Source organism: Moschus berezovskii, chromosome 13 (assembly GCF_049115385.1).
Source record: "Moschus berezovskii isolate FMDL1 chromosome 13, NW_MosBer_1.0, whole genome shotgun sequence".
Classification (NCBI taxonomy): domain Eukaryota; kingdom Metazoa; phylum Chordata; class Mammalia; order Artiodactyla; family Moschidae; genus Moschus; species Moschus berezovskii.
The window spans coordinates 74,847,996-74,867,071 of record NC_142472.1 but is presented as its reverse complement, the minus strand read 5'-3'; the positions used below and the strand labels follow the sequence as shown (position 1 = coordinate 74,867,071).

Sequence of the window (19,076 nt, the reverse complement as noted above, 5' to 3'; positions counted from 1 at the left end):
TCTGACCTCTCAGCTTTTGGCTTTACAGTGCGACGGGCAGTATATCCCTCTCCCCAGTCTGCAAGGAATAGCAGTGCTGAACATCCCCAGCTATGCCGGAGGCACTAACTTTTGGGGTGGAACTAAAGAAGACGATGTAAGTATTCCCTTGCTCTGTCCAGAAGTTGCCCACATTCCTTGGCATGAGGTCCCTCCCTCCATCTCCACAGCTGCTGGAGGCGGCTGAGTCCTCGTCACATTGCATCACTCTGACCTCTTCTGCCTCCTGCTTCCACTTGTAATGACCTCTGTGATTACACTGGGCCCACCCCAGTCATCCAGGATAATCTCCCCATCTCAGGGTCCCTCATTTAATCACATCTGCAAAGGCTCCTTTGCTGTGTAAGGTGACATTCCCAGGTTCCAGGAATGAGGCCCTGGGCATTTTGGAAGGCAGGGAGGGGAATATTATTCTGCCTACCAAAATACTTTTCTGTACCTTTACTTTTCTAAATTTGTATTTTATTACTGTTTTAATTTTTAGAAATGTCAAGGGGCTCACTTGGCCATTGAGGTATATGGTTATTTTTGTTTTTATGTGCTCTTTTAGTAAAAAAGAAAAAACACAACCTAAGAAATGCAGTTGTCCTAAAGATGAGACATGACACAGTTATTAATGCCTGGATAACAATAAAAATGGAAAGTTTACCGTGATCTCTGAAGAGTCATATACACTGAATGATAGGCCCTTTGATTTGAGGCTTATGATGTAAATGGCTCTCACTGAACCAATTTTTCAGAGCTCTTAAATGTGCAGGCAGGGATTAAGGTATAAAATAAATTGGAAAATATTTGTAATTTTCATAATATGAATGTATTACAATCCTATTGGAGTATAGAGATTTAAATTAGCAGTCAATTGTTTTGTCAGCCCATCATCACTCTTAAATATTTCAAGAAGAAATCAGTGAGATTGAGATAAATAAAGCTAATGTTTCTTAAACCCCTACTAGGTAGGCAGACAGTGTTCTGAGAGTTTCACATTCATAGCTTAATAACCCACATTTAAAAACTAAAGAAAATTTTTAAATGTATTTATTTTTTATTTGAAGGATAATTGCTTTACAGAATTTTATTGTTTTCTGTCAAACAGCAATATGAATCAGCCATAGGTGTACATATGTCCTCTCCCTCTTGGACCTCCTCCCAAGCTCCTCCCAATCACTCCTCTAGGTTGATACAGAGCCCCTGTTTGAGTTCCTTGAGACATGCAGCAAATTCCATTGGCAATCTAGTTTACATATGGTGATGTACATTTCCATGTTACTCTCTTCATACATTTACCCTCTCTTTCCCTCTCCCCGTGTCCGTAAGTCTCTTCTCTGTGTCTTTCTCCATTGCTGCCTTGCAAATAAATTCATCAGTACCATCTCTCTAGATTCCATATATATGCATTAGTATGTGATATTTATCTTTCTCTTTCTGACTTACTTCACTCTGTATAATAGGCTCTAGGTTCATCCACCTCATTAGAACTGACTCAAATGCGTTCTTTTTTATGGCTGAGTAATATTCCATTGTGTGTACGTAAAACAGCTTCTTTATCCATTTATCTGTTGATAAACCTCTACAGAACATCTGCTTTCATGTTGGAGCTATTGTAAATAGTGCTGCAATGAATGTTGGGATACATGTGTTTTTTTCAATTTTGGTCTCCTCAGGTATATGTCTTTGGTATATGTCTAGAAGTGGGATTGCCGGGTCATATGGTGGTTTTATTCCTAGTTTTTTAAGGAATCTGCATACTGTCTTCCATAGTGGCTGCACCAATTTACACTCCTACCAACAGTGCAAGAGGGCTCCTCTTCTCCACGCCATCTCTAACATTCATTGTTTGTAGACTTTTTGATGATGGCCATTCTGACTGGTGTGAGCTGATATCTTACAAGTTTGATTTGCATTTCTCTAATAATGAGAAATATTGAGCATCTTTTCATGTGTTTCTTAGCCATCTGTTGTCTTCTTTGGTGAAATGTCTGTTTAAGTCTTTTTCTCACTTTTTGATTAGGGTGTTTATTTTTCTGGCATTGAGTTGTATGAGCTGCTTGTATATTTTGGAAATTAATCCCTTGTCAATTATTTCATTTGCTATTATTTTCTCCCATTCTAAGGTTTGTCTTTTCACTTTGTTTATAGTTTCCTTTGCTGTGAAAAAGCTTTTAAGTTTAATTAGGTCCCACTTGTTTACTTTTGTTTTTATTTCCAATACTCTAGGAGGTGGGTCATAGAGGATCTTGCTTTGATTTATGTCATCAAGTGTTCTGCCTATGTTTTCTTCTAAGAGTTTTATTGTTTCTGGTCTTATATTTAGGTCTTTAATCCATTTTGAGTTTATCTTTGTGTTTGGTGTTAGGAAGTGTTCTAATTTCATTATTTTACATGTAGTTGTCCAGTTTCCCCAGCACTACTTACTGAAGAGGCTGTCTTTTCTCCATTGTATATTCTTGCCTCCTTTGTCAAAAATAACGTACCCATAGGTGTATGGGCTTATTTCTGGGCTTTCTATCTTGTTCCATTGGTCTATATTTCTTTTGTTATGCAGGTTCCATACTGTCTTGATGACGGTAGCTTTGAAGTGTAATCTGAAGTCAGGAAGCTTGATTCCTCCAGCTCCATTCTTCTTTCTAAAGACTGCTTTGCCTATTCGGGGTCTTTTGTGTTTCATGTGAATTGTGAAATTTTTTGTTCTAGTTCTGTGAAAAATGCCATTGGTAATTTGATAGGGATCACATTGAATCTGTAGATTTGGTAGCATAGTCATCGTCACAATATTGATCCTTCCTACCCAGGAACGTGGAATATCTCTCCATCTGTTTATGTCATCTTTGATTTCTTTCATCAGTGTTTTACAATTTTCTGTATACAGTTCTTTTGTCTCCAGTCAGTTCAGTTCAGTTCAGTTGCTCAGTTGTGACCGACGTTTATTCCTGACATTTTATTCTTTTTGTTGTAATGGTGAATGGGATTGATTCCTCAATTTTTCTTTCTCATTTTTTATAGGAATGCAAGTGATTTCTGTGTATTGATTTTGAGTCCTGTGACTTTGCTAAATTTACTGATTAGCTCTAATAATTTTCTGTTAATATCTTCAGGGTTTTCTATGTACAGTATCATGTCATGTGCAGACAGTGAGAGCTTTACTTCTTCTTTTACAATCTGGATTCCTTTTATTTCTTTTTCTTCTCTGATTCCTGTAGCTAGGATTTCCAAAACTATGTTGAATAATAGTGGCGAGAATGGACACCCTCGTCTTATTCCTGATCTTAGGGGAAATGCTTTCAGTTTTTCACCATTGAGAATAATGTTTGCTGTGGGCTTATCATATATGACTTTACTATGTTGAGGTAGGTTCCTTCTGTGCCCATTTTTAAAGAGTGTTAATCATAAGTGTATGCTGAATTTTGTCAAAGGCTTTTCCTGCATCTCTTGAGATTATCATATGAATACCCACAATTTTTATCTAAATTTTATCAATGAAGAAACTGACACAAGTTTACCCAATTCATAAGTGGAGGAGACAGAGTTTAAAACCAGGCAGTCTAATAACAAAAACTTCCCAAATTTGTGTCCTGAGATTTTCAGTCAAAGTTTTAATTATGATACTAATTTACATTGAATTTTTTCAGAGTCATAATAATGTATGACACCGTAAAAAGAGGGAGTAAAAGGAACAAAGTAATAGAACTGAAATTTAAAGTTTTTAGGTTAATTTTGTGAAAATACATTTAACATCAAAGCAAAGAAAGCCCACGTGTTTTCATCTTCTGAGATTTCTTTTCATGTTCTTAAATGCCCTAAAAAAGTTGTAGTTAGATATATAATAAAGCACATACAGACGCCACTTGTAACACCTTGAAAAATTTCCCTTAAAACATATCAAGTGAACTCGATTGCAGTTTCCATGTTTATTACCTTCAATTTTATGAAATCTGCATCACTTTTTGAAATTTTGAAGTTTCCTAAAATTACATGCATCCTTTTATTGAGACACCTGAGTTATGTATGAACAGCTATTTAATACATCTCATACCAAGACGGGGCTTTCCAGGTGGTGCAGTGGTGGACATGAGCTTTAATTTTCTGAAATCTGCATCACATTCTGACATTTTAAAGTTTTCTAAAGTTACATGCATCATTTTATTGAGATACCTGAGTTATGTATGAACAGATATTTAATACATTTTATACCAATTCGGGGCTTTCCTGGTGGTGCAGTGGTGGACATTAGCTTTAATTTTCTGAAGTCTGCATCACATTCTGACATTTTAAAGTTTCCTAAAGTTACATGCATCATTTTATTGAGATACCTGAGTTATGTATGAACAGATAATTAGTACATCTCATGTCAAGATGGGGCTTTCCAGGTGGTGCAGTGGTAAAGAATCCTCTGGCCAACGCAGGAGAAACAAGAGATGCAGATTTCATCCCTGGGTTGGGAAGATTCCCTAAGTAGGAAATGACAATGCATTCCAGTATTCTTGCCTGGAAAATTCCATGGACAGAGGAACCTGACGGGTTACAGTCCATGGGGTTGCAAAGAGTCAGACACGACTGAGCATAGTGCATGCACACACACACACAGACACACAGACACACCAAGATAAATTATTTGGAAATATATTAGTTCACTCCTGTCAAGACTGCTTTATAAGAGGGGCATGAGTATTATATCCATGGATTTTCAAACCTTTATTATGTTTATTTTAAGCTCTCTTCAGTGATTAATTTTGTCCTTGAAGTATCATTTACTGATAATATTTCCTTACTTTTCTGCTTCCTATTTTTATATATTTTAAAAAATATGTATGTTGCAGGGTTTACATTGCTTGGTGGGCCATTTCATTTAAACCTTAACTGTATTAGTGAAAGTGTAATGTGGTTTTTCTTTCAGATATTTGCTGCACCATCATTTGATGACAAGATCCTAGAAGTCGTTGCAATTTTTGACAGCGTGCAGATGGCCGTTTCAAGGGTCATTAAACTGCAGCACCATCGAATTGCCCAGGTCGGTTTCCCTACTCAAACCTGGCTTCACTACTTGTGTGCATATGCGTGCTAAGGCGATTCAGTTGTGTCTGACTCTGTGCAACACTGGACTGTAGCCCGCCAGCCTCCTTTCTCCATGGAATTCTCCAGGCCCAAATACTAGAGTGGGTTGCCATGCCCTCCTCCAAGGGATCTTCCTGACCCAGGGATCAGACCCGTGTCTTATAAATCTCCTGCATTGGCAGATGGGCTCTTTACCACTAATGCCAGCTGAGAAGCCCTCACCGCTTGGGCTGTTGAGAAGCTATTCCAATGACTCATACGCTGTATATTCATCTGTAAAATAATGGGCTTTCTTGTTATTCCAGTTTTTACTGTGTCATCCTATGTGGAAAAGCATAACATCCCATTCCACAGAATGGACTAAGAGTCAACTTTGAATACAACAAGATTGAGTGTCAGTTGAGTTGTACTCTCAAATAACTCATTTTATTTCAGTGCCGTACAGTAAAAATCACTATCTTTGGTGACGAGGGAGTCCCAGTGCAGGTGGACGGAGAAGCATGGGTTCAGCCTCCAGGGATTATCAAGATCGTGCACAAGAACAGAGCTCAGATGCTCACCAGGGACAGGGTACGTAGCCGAAAATAAGTTCTTCTAGAGTCTGTTCAGCCTGTAAAAAATAAATAGTTATGAAAAACAGAAACCCAGGGAAAAGATTTAAATTGTCTTTTAAGTCTGACATTTAGATCATTCTGGTTTAAAAACATGAAAAAAAAATATTTATTTAGTTCTGAAAATGGTTTCTTTTTTTAGGTTTAGAGAAAAATCAAGCAGAAACTGTAGAGAATCCTGTTTCTATTCCCACATACGTCCTCACCTCCCTGACAAGCACGTGAATTCCCCTATTATATTTCCCTATTCTGTTCCCCTTAATATCTTGCTTTAGCGTGGTGCATTTATTACAGCTGATGAACCACTATTGATACATTATTATTCACTGAAGTAACAGTTTGTGTTCTACATTCTGTAGGTTTTGACAAATGTATAATCATTTGTGTCCACTGTTACAGATTCATGCCCAGTAGTTTCACTGCCCTAAATATTCCTGTCCTGCTCCTCACATCCCTCCCTCCCTTATTCCAACCCCTGGCACCCCCAGCTCTTTCTGTCTTTACAGTTTTGCCTTTACCAGAATATGTATTCTTAATTAAGGTCACACCCGTAACGAATAAGACTACAACATTCATCCTGTTTGTTATTCATACAGTAGTAAATATTGAAGCCTAAGTTGAAGCTTTTTAAAAACTTTCTGATATAATGATCACCAATTACATTACTTTTTATTTGTTGTAATATATGAGAAAACTTTAAGATGTCTTCTTCATCCTTGCAATATATTTCATGAAGTGTTAGGATTAGGAAAAAAGTAATAGTAGTTTTAAAGCCATTCGTGTACTATCTAAATACACATTTATTTGTGTGTGTGTAGCTCTAAGCACACAGTTCATTGCCGTATTGATTTTAAATAGGCCTTTGAAAGCACCCTTAAGTCTTGGGAAGATAAGCAGAAGTGTGATTCTGGTAAGCCAGTTCTCCGAACGCACTTGTACATCCAGCATGCTGCGGACCTGGCCACGGAGGAAGTGTCTCAGATGCAGCTGTGCTCGCAGGCGGCCGAGGAGCTCATCACCAGGTACCCGAGCCCGTTCTGCTTCCCGTAGTTTTAACACGTCTCTGCAGGGGTTCCCAGTCTCTGAAAGGGATGCCTCTCTTCTCCATGTGCTACCTCCCTTGTGCCTCAGAAATCCCTGTTCACCTTCAGCAGTCCACTCCGACACTGCGCGCACACCCTGTGTTCCCCACAGGCCAGGTCTCAGACTTCCAGAAACACAGGGGCGAGCTTGCCTAATGTACACGCTTGTTATTTTATAGATTTTATGTTTTATATATGTGCGCAGTCGCTTCCATCGTATCTGAGTCTTTGCGACCCTATGGACTGTAGCCCTCCAGGCTCCTCAGGCCGTGGGGTTCTTCTGGCAAGAATACTGGAGTGGGTTGCCATTTTCTCCTCCAGGGGATATGCCCCACCCAGGGATCGCACCTGTGTCTCCTGCATCTCCTGCATGGCAGTTGGATTCTTGATCATTGAGCCACCTGGGAAGCCCTACTTTACAGATGGCGCTAGTCCAGCCAGTCCATTCTGAAGGAGATCGATCCTGGGTGTTCACTGAAAGGACTGATGCTAAAGCTGAAACTCCAATACTTTGGCCACCTCATGCGAAGAGTTGACTCACTGGAAAAGACTCTGATGCTGGGAAGGATTGGGGGTGGGAGGAGAAGGGGACGGCAGAGAATGAGATGGCTGGATGGCATCACCGACTCGATGGACATGAGTTTAAGTGAACTCCAGGAGTTGGTGATGGCCAGGGAGGCCTGGCGTGCTGTGATTCATGGGGTCGCAAAGAGTCGGACACGACTGAGCAACTGAACTGAACTGAACTGAGTGGTAAAGAACCCGCCTGCCAAGGCAGGAGATGTAAAAGATGTGGGTTCAGTCCCTGGGTGGGGAAGATCACCTGGAGAAGGGAATGGCAACCCACTCCAGTGTTCTTGCCTGGAGAACCCGTGGACAGAGGGGCCTGGTGGGCTACGGTCATGGGGTTGCAAGAGTCAGACACAACTGAAGCAGCTTAACACATATAAAACATAAATGCATGTATTATATATATATATATATAATATATGTAACCCTTCTGTTATTATTTCCCCACTTTACATATAGTCTTTACTGTGCGTGTGTGCCTAGTCGTGTCTGACTCTTTATGACCCCCACGGACTGTAGCCCACCAGGCTCCTCTGTCCATGAAATTCTCCAGGCAGGAATACTGGAGTGGGTTGCCATGCCCTCCTCCAGGCATCTGTCCCACCCCGAGATTGAACCCAGGTCTCTTGTGTCTCCTGAATTGGCAGGTGGATTCTCTACCCCTGAGCCACCCAGGAAGCCCTCTTTATACTACATTACTCACTTATGTGGTGCTTTGTAATTATTAAATGTTTATGGGATGTAGAAGGAAATACAAACATTAACCCTGCTCCCAAGAAGAGTCAGGGGGTGGGGATGGGTGGGAACAGTCCAAAAATCTGCTTCCAGTAGATACATCACGGACTTTGCCAGACCACAGAAATTAATTTTAGAAGACAGAAAGAGAAGATAACAAAAAGAAAAAGTTCTGTGAACATAAAGCAGATAAAAATCACTATGACCAGGATTCAACGTCAGAGATGAGGAGGGACCACAGGCACGTGTTTTCTTGTCTCCTCACCCAAATCTCATCTACGCAAAGTGGGTAAGAGCTGCCTGAGCAGGTCACTGTGAAGGTTAGGTGAGACCCGCTGTGGGAAGCACCCTTGGCACAGCAGGTCCAGCATATTCGGTGTTCTGAGCACGATCACTGGTACAGTCTTCCCACACCTTCACCTGGTCACTGATCAAAACGCTGAAATAGAAAAGAAGGGAAGCAAAGCTTAGGAGTCCGACAAGCTGACTTGCTTCCTTTCCCTCCCCACCCACTCCGTCTGCTCTCTCTCACTCATTCCTTATTTTCCTCTTTACATACGCGTTAGATGCCCAGAGTGTGCTGGATGTTAGAGATACGTAAAAAGATGCACACCCTGTACTGCTGGAGACCAGTATTTAAATTTTTAGAATAAGGATGATAAATGTAAGATACTGAGTAGCTTAGGAGAAAGATAAGGGAAAATTAATATTTAGCCAGCTGATTCATGGGGTCGCGGAGAGTCGGACACGACTGAGCGACTGAACTGAACTGAACTGAAAATCCACATAACTGCATTATTGTGCATCTCAGCTTCTTATCCACAGACATAGTAGTTTTAAGGTAAGTACATCTTAGATACTGTGAACATCTTCTGTTGACTTCAATTTACAGAATTTTTTGTGTTTTTTTCTTTTTTCCTGGCTTTAGTGAGGTACAATGGACAAATAAAGATTCTATACTGTATATTTAAGGTATGCAGTGTGATGATTTGATATACATATACATTGTAAAATAATTAATGCAATCCAGCTAATTAATACATTATGGAAAGCAGTATGGAGGTTCTTTAGTTTTCTTGAAACTAAAGCATGCTCCCTTGAAACCACAATGTTCTTATATTATCATCCTGTCAACCAGCCAAATATCCTTATCCGAAAAAAAAAGGGGGGACATGATTCCCCATAAGCCAGTAAATCAGGCTCACTCATCAATTTTCAGAATGTATACTCATTTGAAAAAAGAGATAAATGAAAGTTGGTCTCGTAGTTGGGTCCAGCTCTTTGTGACCCCATGGACTGCAGCCTCTCCCGCTCCTCTGTCCTTGGAATTCTCCAGGTAAGCATACTGGAGTGGGTGGCCATTCCCTTCTCCAGGGGATCTTCCTGACTTAGGGATCGAACCCAGGTCTCCTGCATTGCAGCAGATTCTTTACCATCTGAGCCACCAGGGAAGCCTGCACCTAGTAGGAAATTCAGTTAGCAGTTGGAAATGTTCCCTTGATGTTGATTACTTTCTTTTGCCTTGAAAATTAGAGTAACATTTACTCATTTCTGTTCTTCTGATTAATAACCTCTTCCTCATGGTTTCAAGGTTATTGATAAGGATGCTTAGGTGATGTTTGCAAGTTCCTTTGTGTCTTGGATATCAATCATATGATCCTTAAGAATTAAATTCTTTTCCTTTGCTCGTGATTCAGCCATGGAGGACTTCTGTCTCTTCTTTTGTTCTTCCCTTTCTGGATTGAAGATCATTCTGCTTGAAGATGTCAGAAGCAAAAGGTTTAGAATAGATGTACCTTCTTGCTTATTGCACACCTTGCTCATTTTCTAGCAGTCAGTAGAATTTGTCCTTTTTCTTCTTTTACCTTATTGCCCTGCTTTTCTAGATCTGTCTTTCTAGGACTGTTCTTGAAGGTCTAGATCCCAAAGTACTGCGGCCCAACAGGCTTTGGGGTTGGATAGACATAGACTAAAATCCAGGCTCTATCACCGATTAGCTTTGTGTTCATACTAATGCTCTCTGAGCCTCTTATGTCGTCATCTGCAAAATGGAGAAAAACCACAACTACCTGTTAGGTTGTGAACGTTAAATTAGATAATGCACATAAAGCACTTAGCATGATGATATATGTGGCAATGTTTTCCCCTAACTCTCCTAACTCCAATACTTTGGCCACCTAATGTGAAGAGCTGACTCGTTTGAAAAGACCCTGAAGATGGGAAAGATTGAAGGTGGGAGGAGAAGGGGACGACAGAGGATGAGATGGTTGGATGGCATCACTGACTCGACGGACATGAGTTTGAGTGAACTCCGGGAGTTGGTGATGGACAGGGAGGCCTGGTGTGCTGCGGTCCATGGGGTCGCAAAGAGTCGGATACGACTGAGCAACTGAACTGAACTGACTGAATCTGTTGTAACTGTGCCTGGTTGAAGTTTCAGTGAATAAAAGATGTGTCTTCACTCTACATTTGGGACCCCTCTCAACTTTCCAGCGATAATGCAAAATGAAGTGTTACTGTATCTTGTGGTTTCAAGTAGCACCTCAGTGTGCGTATCTCTGATGATAGGCCTAACGTGTTTTTCAATTTATTATTTTTGGCTGCACTGGGTGTTCGTCGCTGCCCACGGACTCTCTCTAGTTGCAGTGAGCAGGGGCTCCTCTTTCGTGCAGCGTGCGGGCGTCTCCTTGCGGCAGCTTCTCGTGGAGCTCCGGCTCTAGGGGGCATGGGCTTCAGTAGTTGTGGCGCTTGGGCTTGATTGATAGCTCCAAGGCGTGAGCAATCTTCCCAGACCAGGGGTCAAACCTGTGTTTGATCTGCATCGGCAGGCAGATTCTTAACCACCCAGACAGTCCATAGGCCTAACTTTTTATATAAAAGATTTCGGGGTTGGTATTTTTTTTACCTGGTAGCTCAGATGGTAAAGAATCTGCCTGCAATGTGGGCTACCCGGGTTCGATCCCTGCGTCAAATCCAGGATCCCCTGGAGGAGTGCCTGACACCCCATTCCAGTATCCTTGCCTGAGAAATCCCATGGACAGAGGAGCCTGGTGGCCTCAGTCCGTGGAGTCACAAAGAGTCAGACACAACTGAGCGACTAACACATGCACACATTTTTTGTTGCAGTAGGGTCTGAATTTTGTAAATCTACCCTGTGCCATTCATAATTGAGCAGTTATTAAACAAATTTTGCCTTTCATGATCTTTTTTTTTTTTTTACTTGTTTTATTCTACGATTTCTACACTTTAGAACACTCAAGTAGTGCTCAGGAGAGTGCTGTGTTCATGGGTCTTGTGTCTGCTTCCAGGATCTGTGACGCGGCCACCATCCACTGTCTCTTGGAGCAGGAGCTGGCCCACGCGGTGAATGCCTGCTCCCACGCCCTGAACAAAGCCAACCCACGTTTCCCAGAGGTGAGGAGCTAATGGTAAATGCCCATTCCGCACGTTTTTTGGTTACATAGAGAGCTTGATACTTTAAACATGCCACATGCTTTGAAAGAAAACAGCGTATGAGTCTCTACCAAAAGTTTACCCTTCACTTATGACCAAAGTTTTCTTGATTTTCCTTTCCTGCCACCGTTTTCCCACTCCTGCTCTTAAGTTCGCTTCACCTTTTTTCTATTTCACTTTGACTCACTTGGCACCTTACCGTCTTCCTTGTACTCCTTCTCCTTTTAAGTATCTCCCATTCCTCTTTTTTACCTTCTCCCCTGTACCTTCACACAGGGCACACCTAGGTATCATGCGTTTAACTTGAACTGATCACTCAGTGTCGAAGTTGTCCACTGAAATAACTCTTCATTTTGTTTTACTGCATCAGTAAATTTGGTCAGTTTTCTAATGTAGAAGTTACAACGGGTGGGTAGAATCTGACTCTTGATGTTATATTCACTTGCCAAGTGATACATGGCATTGTTTTTATCCTTTCAATTATTTAGTTGAAGTTACCTAAGTGAGTGTAAAAAGAAGTGTTCATCCTCAAGGTGAAAGTCTAAAAATCAGTCTGGTTGGTTGGAACTAATGAGAGTGAAATTCAATGGATAGAACTAATGTGATCAGATAATGCCCCTTTTAAGACATAATTTTCCTTGACTCAATTTTTGTGGGAATATGTGTCTTTTGTCACCAGCATATACATGCTTGTGTGCCCGAGATGTGGTTCTGTGTGTTTATTATAGTCAGCATATTCTTTTGGTTCTGTGCTGTAAGACGCAGAAGATGTGAGTATGACATTTTGCAGTTACAAGAGTATTTTGGAAGATTTTTTAAAATATTTGCAATGTGAATTTAAATCAGAAAGATAAAATGTACTCTGTGATGACTGAATCCCAGTTTAATACAGAACTGCTTGTCTTTGATGTCTCTGTCTTTTTTTTTTTTTCCTAGAGTCTTACAAGAGACACTGCCACTGAAATAGCCATCAATGTGAAGGCCCTATATAATGAAACAGAATCTTTACTAGTGGGCAGGGTTCCTTTGGTAAGGAAAAGAAATGATGGATAACATCAGAATGATGATAAATGTATGGTTCTTGCCTTCATTAGGGAGCATGCATTCATCAGATTCTAATGCACAGGCACACTCTGGCCCCCATCTCCAGAGCTTCCTTTTCACCTCACTTTTGCTTTCAAGAAACTGTATGGCTGTACCTGGGAGTTACGCTTCAGGCTAACAGGAGTAGAGGGCTTCCCTCGTAGCTCAGTCAGTAAAGAATCTGCCTGTAATACAGGAGACCCTGGTTTGATTCCTGAGTGCAGAACAACCCCTGGAGAAGGAAATGGCAACCCATTTCAGTATTCTTGCCTGGAGAATCCCATGGACAGAGGAGTCTGGTGGTTTACAGTCCGTGGGGTCACAAGAGTCAGAGACGACCTTGCAACTAAACCACAGCAGGAGTGGAGCTTCCCTGTCATCATGTCTTTATGTAATCCTGCTCTCCCCAGTCAGCTTTGAGAATCTTGGGCTTTACAGAGAGTGAGACCTTCTTCAAGGACTTGTTCACCCATGAATGCAGAAAAGTAGAGGTAGAGCTATGTCTCTGAAATTAACCTTTGAAATATGATTGTTCCTGTTTTCTAGACTGGCTTAGATGATGCTCTCTAGACTCGGTGTGTCCAGAACTAAATTTCAGGAACTAGACCTAGCCCTGGGTTCACTCAAGATTGGTGCTGGAAATCGAGTTGAGGCCAAGTGTGAATCAGACCACAGTCCTTGGACCTCAAGCAAAAGTGCTAGGATTCCGTAAATGTTTCTGTCTGGTTTGCTCAGAATCCTTCCCTTGTTAGCTTTTCCTCCCTCACCCTGGAAATGTTCTAGCATTGGGTCTTTTCGCCACCTAGTGTTCAATTTTAGGTTATTCACACATGCTGTTGTAAATGTAGAAAGCCTAATATATTAGCTATTTTTTAATTCCTTGTAACAATTTTGATTAATTGATAGATGAGGTGATGATCTTAAAACATTTCTCTTTACTATAATTTTATCTCTTACTGGGGAAAATTTATACATCTAAATAAAAGTGAAAATAAAAATCATAGTATCTGGCATAGTGCAAGAATGAGAGAGGTGGTCCATAGCCTAGCTAACTGGAGGTGATTGGTTGGAATTTCTGTTTGGATGCTGTCCAGAATATTGCCATTGAAGCATCCTTTGTTCTGAGAAGAGAATCTTAAAGGCTGCATAAATCAATTGGTTTTACCCATTTCCAAGGGAAACTCAAGAGCAACTTCCCTGGGGCAAGAGGTGGCTGCCTCTCCTGTGGTTGTGAATAGAAACTTTTAGAAAGAAATATTGGATATACCTTTTGATAAAACCAATAGGAAAATCATCTTGGTTATTCTTGACACTTCTATTTTTAACCAAAATCTTCTTGCTGCTCTTCTAAAATTAAGTGAAGTGAAGTCGCTCAGTCGTGTCCTACTCTTTGCGACCCCATGGACTGTAGCCCACCAGGCTCCTCCATCCATGGAATTCTCCAGGCAAGAGTACTGGAGTGGGTTGCCATTTCCTTCTCCAAAATTAGTCCCATAGGAAATCCAGCAAGCCATGACCTCAGTACCAATTACTGGACGACGGACATGTATTTTTTGTGTGTTGTTTGAAATATATTTAAGATAACTGCTGATTGAGAATAACTAGAAGCATAACTTATTTTATGTTTTAGCTCTCTATACTGAAAGTACCCATTGAGTGTTATTACTTGGTTAATGTTAATCAATTATATTTTGTTAATATAGAAGGATTCTTCTGCACTTTTAATTCTTCTGTCATAGTCAAATATGGATGTTTGGTTTGAAAATGTACACCAGTGAAATTTTTATTTTTTGACTGTACTGCACCACTTGTGGAATCTTAATTCCCTGACTATGGATCAAACCTTGGTCCACGGCAGTGAAAGGATACGTCCTAACTACTAGACCATCAGGGAATTCCCCTTTACCAGTGGATGATTTTTAAATGTTTGACAATATTGATATCAAAAGAAAAAATCAATCACATTTGAGAGCAGCTATGTTACACTCTTTATCTTGCTTATAGAATGAATATAGCCAATGCAGGAGACATAAGAGAAATAGGTTCAGTCGCTGGGTCAGGAAGATCCCTTGGAGGAGGGCATGGCAACCCACTCCAGCATTCTTGCCTGGAGAGCCCCATGGACAGAGGAGCCTAGCGGGCTGCAGTCCACAGGGTCACAAAGAGTTGGACACAACTGAAGCAACTTAGCTCATAGCACATACAATAACTATTTTATCAGTTTTATAAGACATACATACTTAGACTAAAATAAAAGTGGTAACTTTTATATGATATGGTGGAGTATTTATGTATTTTTATTAGCTTCTAGAAATACTAGAATTTGAATAACAGAGGGGATTTGAGAGCATTTGAATAACAGAGGGGAAAAATAATATCCATAATAAATAAATATTAAAGTTCTCTGAACTTTCAGTTTAAAATCTTGTGAACCAGAACTTCACTGGTGTTCCAGTGGTTAAGACTACGCTTCCCCTGCAGCAGGTGTGGGTTCCATCCCTGTTTGGGGAACTAAGATCTTGCGTGCCTTGCAGTGTGACCAAAATAAATTTAATCTCCATGAACCTATATATAAGTACTGTACAATTTTGACATCATTTATCAAAGTTTGATTTGCTGGAAGAGATCCTCAAAATTGTGTGGTCATGTTCTACTATTTACCAGCTGGGCCACAAGGGAAGCCCAAGAATACTGGAGTGGGTAGTCTGTCCCTTCTCCAGCAGATTTTCCTGAGCCAGGAATTGAACCAGGGTCTCCTGCATTGCAGGTGGGTTCTTTATCAACTGAGCTATCAGGGAAGCCCGAGAAGGAAACTGAGACTCCTCAAATCAATTCATCATCCCTTGGGGGCATAGTTAGTAACAAGGCCAAGGCTAGAATTCAGTCGCCTCCCAATTCTGCTTGTAGCTGTGTTGATTTCACCTTTATTTATTTATTGAATTTGTGACTTTTAATAACTGCTTTATGGACTTCCCTGGTGGTCCAGTGGTTAAGACTCCAAGCTCCTAATGCAGGGGGCAGGGGTTTGATCCCTGGTCAAGGAACTGTTCCCCATGCTGCCCCGTGTAGCCAAAAAATTTTTTTAAATAGTGATGATAAGTGCTTTAAATGAATGAGCAAGAGGTGACCAGTTAAATTCTCTTTAAAGTTTCCAAACCTTCTTCCAGTTTACAAGCCATTTAGCTTTTCCTGATTTGTACAACAGCTTTTTATCACCAATTTTTCTGAGATCCATAGGATTTTTTTCCCCTAACATTATTTTAGTTACCCAGAAGATTATTGTGGCAGGCGATTCTTGTTATGTGACATGTTTTTGACCAATTTGAAATATCATTATTTGCTTACACTGTAGCCTATGTAAATCAAAATGATTTTTGCCACAAATACGTTAATGATGAGATTATTTACTACGGCAAGGCAGACGGGATGCAAGGATAAGAAGGAAGAAGGGATTGCATAGGAAAAAAACCACCAATAGCAATAGTTTTTTCTGTGAAATTATTAAAGTCACACTAGTTGCTTATATCACCTTTGGGAAGTGAGGATAAATCTATGCAAATTTGCTTAAGTGAAGTCAGTATAAAATAATTTGTTCTTTTTTCTCTATTCCTTTGTGTTAAAACCAACAATACTCTGTCTCGCCTCACAAGAGGTGAGGATGTTCAGTGTCAGTGAAATAGTTTATTCTGTTTGAGCGTTTGAGGTTGGTGTCTGAGGCTTGTTTTATCTCGGTTTTTAATCTGCTGTTAAATAGCAATTGGAATCTCCACATGAAGAGCGAGTATCCAATGCCTTACATTCCGTGGAAGTGGAGCTACAGAAGTTAACAGAGATTCCGTGGCTTTATTATATCTTACACCCGAATGAGGATGAGGTATGTAAAATTCAACATGTTTTTAAATGTGTATGCTTTGTGACAATAGAATATGAATGCACCTTTTGAAAAAGAAATGTTCGGGAGAAAAAACATTTTAAATATAGCCATCCTCCCCTATCTGCAGGAAATACCTTCTAAGACTCCCAAGGGACCCCTGGAACCTTGGTACCAAACCCTACATGTACCGTGTTTTTCCTTACACACACATACCTAGGATAAAGTTGAATTTATGAATTAGACAGTAAGACATGAGCAATAATAAAATAGAACAATTATAACGATACACTGTAACAAAAGTTACGTGAATGTGGTCCATCTCTCAAAATATCTTCCTGTACAGCTGTCATGCCTCTTCCATATTGGCTGAGCATGTCTCATGCGCTATGGCCGTAACCTTTGCAATCTGAGATGTAACAGCAAAACTAGCCTGAATTTTTTCTTCCTTCTTCACAGCTTCACAGACAGAAGATTCATTCTTACTATAGATCTTAGCCAGCTCAGCATACGATTTTTTTTTTCCTTATTAAGAACTCTCATCTTTTCATTAAAGGAAGCACTTTACAGCTTCTCTTTAGCATATCTGAATTGCCATCACTACTTTTGTTCTTTGGCACCATTATTAAGTAAAATAAGGTGACTTGAACACAAGCACAGTGAAACCACAACACCTGGTCAGATAACTCAGATTTTTTACAAAGGGACTCACAGATGGGATAGATGAGGATGACTCAAGACTTCATCATGCTGCTCAGAGCAGTGAACAACTTAAAACTTGTATGAATTGTTTATTTCTGGAATTTTCATGTAGTATTTTCAGAAGGAGGTTGATGGCAGGTAACAGAAACCACAGAAAGGGGAACTACACTACTGTCCTAGTCGGGGAGACTACTGTCCTCCTTTCAAACGCACTTTTCTTGAGCAAATGAGAAAAAGCTTTTATGTAAACAAAGTCATCTTCCAGGATTCAGTACATTTTCAGGAGTATGCAACACCATGAACTTTGGGGAGGGAGTTATCACTCCAACAGTGTTCTGTGTGTATAACCTATTCCTATGTTATCTCTGCTGTCAGAGAGGGTTTTTCTTCTCTTAATATCCTGAGAAAATTCTTTCCTTGTTCGACTCAAACAGGAGCCCCCCATGGATTGCACCAAGAGAAATAGCAGAAGCACGGTATTTCGTATTGTGCCCAAATTCAAAAAGGAGAAGGTTCAGAAGCAGAAGACAAGTTCACAGCCTGGTAGGTGATCCACACGGAAAGGGAAAGTATAATTTTAAGAAAAAAAATAACGGAGTAACGTGATATCATTGAGGGGATGAGAATGAGCTGAGATTAGAGAGTGATAATCATTGTACCACATTATGGATTTACTCATAAGTAGCTTTTATGGATGTACTTATAAAGAGCATTTATGCTATTGAATCATACACTATAAAATGGTTTAAATAGTGAATTTCATTTTATGTTCACTTTACCATCATACAAAAAATCATAGCACACCTGAAATAGTCCCATTGTGAGTAGGAGTCTATAGTCATGAAGTACACAGGACTATGAAGTGGTTTGCTGATTTGCTTCTACTTCATTGTGTAAATGTCAGCACCTCTGTTTGATGGTTCATCTTGCTCAACAGCAGTTCAAGGCTTATAATTTGTTTTCCTTCTTTAACATGCACAGTCTATCTCATTTTGACAAATGGAACGTAGAGACTTGTCTAATCCTTTGACTTGCCAGGTGTATTTTCCACCTCAAGTTACATATTCTGTTCCTCCTCTTTTAAGGACTTAGAACACCATTTCAGCTCATTAATAACAATTCACTGTGACACTTGCATTCTCAAGAAAAGATTAAACTCTTTCTTGGATATTCTTTCAAATTCCCTTTTCACCTTTCCCTAGAGATTAAATTTAGTGCTGTACTACTGCTGAAGACCTTCAAGTTCTATGTATGTGATGGTAGATGTCTTAATTTATCAAATAATTTTATAACTCTTCTGAGTTAGCCATCTCATATTAAAAAGTTATATATAACCTTATTTTTGATAATGCACAGAGGAGCTATTGAAGAGCATTTTAAAACCAAATATGGCAAACAAGGAGACTTTTTATAAGCTAATCAATGTTGGGTGAAATGCATGAAAGAGAACACATACAGTAAAATAACCCAATTCATCTTGGAAAGCAGTGTTGACAGTTTTTAGACAATGTTAAGTTGATTTAACAAGACACTTATTTCATAATTGTACTTCCCAGGTGGCGCTAGTGATTAAGAACCCACCTGCCAATGCAGGAGACATAAGAGACATGGGTTCGATCTCTGGGTCAGGAAGATCTTCTGGAGGAGGGCACAACAACCCACTCCAGTATTCTCGCCTGGAGAATCCCAGACAGGCTACACTCCATGGGATCGCAAAGAATCAGACACAGCTGAAACGATTAGCATGCATGCAAGCCTTGCATAATTATTAGAACACAAACATTGCGTGATTATCTGTAATGGGAATCATCAATAGAATGGAACCAATAAAGGCAGCTGAGAACCAATAAAGGTCTTGAAGTTGGCAAGACCTGAAGTAGA

At 40.1% G+C, this 19,076-nt stretch overlaps 1 protein-coding gene across 7 annotated transcripts in view; it reads left to right on the top strand.

Annotated features, from left to right (window-relative positions):
- Nucleotides 1–19,076, top strand: part of DGKH (diacylglycerol kinase eta) — a 222,025-nt gene that overhangs the window by 181,924 nt on the left and 21,025 nt on the right. For all 7 annotated transcript variants that reach the window (XM_088842777.1, XM_088842778.1, XM_055426031.2 and 4 more), the window contains 8 exons: nt 29–136; nt 4,931–5,044; nt 5,524–5,658; nt 6,558–6,721; nt 11,395–11,500; nt 12,476–12,568; nt 16,377–16,496; nt 17,630–17,738. In XM_088842777.1, coding sequence (XP_088698903.1) covers nt 29–136; nt 4,931–5,044; nt 5,524–5,658; nt 6,558–6,721; nt 11,395–11,500; nt 12,476–12,568; nt 16,377–16,496; nt 17,630–17,738 — 949 coding nt within the window. The remainder of the gene's footprint in view (nt 1–28; nt 137–4,930; nt 5,045–5,523; nt 5,659–6,557; nt 6,722–11,394; nt 11,501–12,475; nt 12,569–16,376; nt 16,497–17,629; nt 17,739–19,076) is intronic.